The sequence below is a fragment of the Penaeus vannamei genome, chromosome 10 (genome assembly GCF_042767895.1).
Source record: "Penaeus vannamei isolate JL-2024 chromosome 10, ASM4276789v1, whole genome shotgun sequence".
Taxonomy (NCBI): Eukaryota; Metazoa; Arthropoda; class Malacostraca; order Decapoda; family Penaeidae; genus Penaeus; species Penaeus vannamei.
Window position 1 is genome coordinate 5,325,802 of NC_091558.1, and position 1,673 is coordinate 5,327,474.

A 1,673-nucleotide genomic window follows, 5' to 3' on the forward strand; every position below is an offset into this window, starting at 1 on the left:
CACATATATATATATATATATATATATATATATATATATATATATATATATATATATATATGATTACACACACAAACACACACACACACACAAACACACACACACACACACACACACACACACACACACATATATATATATATATATATATATATATATATATATATATATATATATATATATATATATATATTTATGGCTAAGCATTCAACTTTTAAATATCCAAATAACTGAAGAAAAAAGACTCGCCATTATACTAAAAGTAAACTAAAAGTAAAATCGTTCTGAATCTGGCATGAGGTTTTGTTGTGCTCAGCAAGACTACAATTTGGCGCAGGCTGATGAGAAAGCAAAGAGGTTTCCCGGTGATGCCAGTCCCTCTCATTCGACGGTTTGCTTCCCCTTTGTATAAAGAGTCCGATTAGCATGGATTTGGGTCCCTCTTGTTGACCGAGAGAACTTGGCGGACGAATAACAGATGGCGTTGCTCGGTGATCCGTCGCAGCCAGAGCTCGAGTTGGCGTGAGTGGAGGATACGTGTGATATCTGGTTGGTTTCTTGGTACAGGAAGTCCTAGTGTTATTGGGGGATTTTTTAGTGCAAATTGTTTTTTTTAAGTCAAATCAATCATTGTACCAAGATACGTTTATAGGCTCTGACAAAAAAAAAAAGAAATGTATTTACTTTCCCGTTCATGCACTTACACCAGCTAAGACGGTGATATCTATCAAATTCCAAAATATCGATTACCCTGAACAAAAATTAACAATTTTGTAAATAAATGGAAATAGTAAATATATAAATGTATGGACCTAATAAATATGTAAACAATGGAAATGATTTGTCTATGATTAATTGTGTATGGTATCGTCTCTCCCCTCCCCAAAACAAAAATAAAATATACCTTACTCTTATGCGTATTGTGATGTCTATTGTCTATCGTGTCCGCGACGGTCTCTTCTGATCAATACCGGCGTATTTCGCAATAACCTTTGCTGATCTTTGGTGTTGGGTATTTTTTCCTTCCGCCGACATTTCATTATCATCAGACGCTCGCTATTCAAGTTCAAAAAAAAATTTTGTGGTCATAGTGGTAGGACTAACGACTATACCCAAGACTAGGCCTAGAACGTAACTACAGACTCTCATAATTCGAAAATTGATTTAATATTTTCGGCCACCTGTACGGGATATCATCGATGACCATCAAATACTCCTGGCACGTTTACATTTTTTAGATTATTATCAAACCATTCAGAGAATTCCACGGGAGTGAATAAAACAAATTAAGTATGATTAGATTAATCAGTTCGACTTCAACCCCACGTCAGTTCTGTCTTTGAAAAATGACTCGGTATAAAATGTGCTTTTCATTCCCATTCGATTATATCAAAATGAGTTCTTCGTGCGGTCCTTAAAACACGTGTCCATTCATTAAAAACAAATGTCTTATGGCGCACCAATTTCGAATTCTATTTATGAGATTTGTAAATGATATTTAGAAAGATATTATTTTGCATTCCAAAGAGAATCCTTATGATGTTTATTAGCTCCAGTCTGAAGGATATGTTTGTACATTCCAAAGAGAATCCTCACGATGATGTTTATTAGCTCCAGTTTGCTTTAAGTGACTCTATAATGGTCGGTGTTGCTTCTGGTATGTAATTCTTCCG

General features: G+C 34.8%; 1 protein-coding gene across 1 annotated transcript in view; it reads left to right on the forward strand.

The window, feature by feature from the left end:
- Positions 1 to 295: 295 nt before the first annotated feature.
- Positions 296 to 1,673, forward strand: part of LOC138863061 (gastrula zinc finger protein XlCGF49.1-like) — a 3,259-nt gene continuing 1,881 nt past the window's right edge. Inside the window, exon 1 of the mRNA XM_070126791.1 lies at positions 296 to 365. Coding sequence (XP_069982892.1) covers positions 296 to 365 — 70 coding nt within the window. The remainder of the gene's footprint in view (positions 366 to 1,673) is intronic.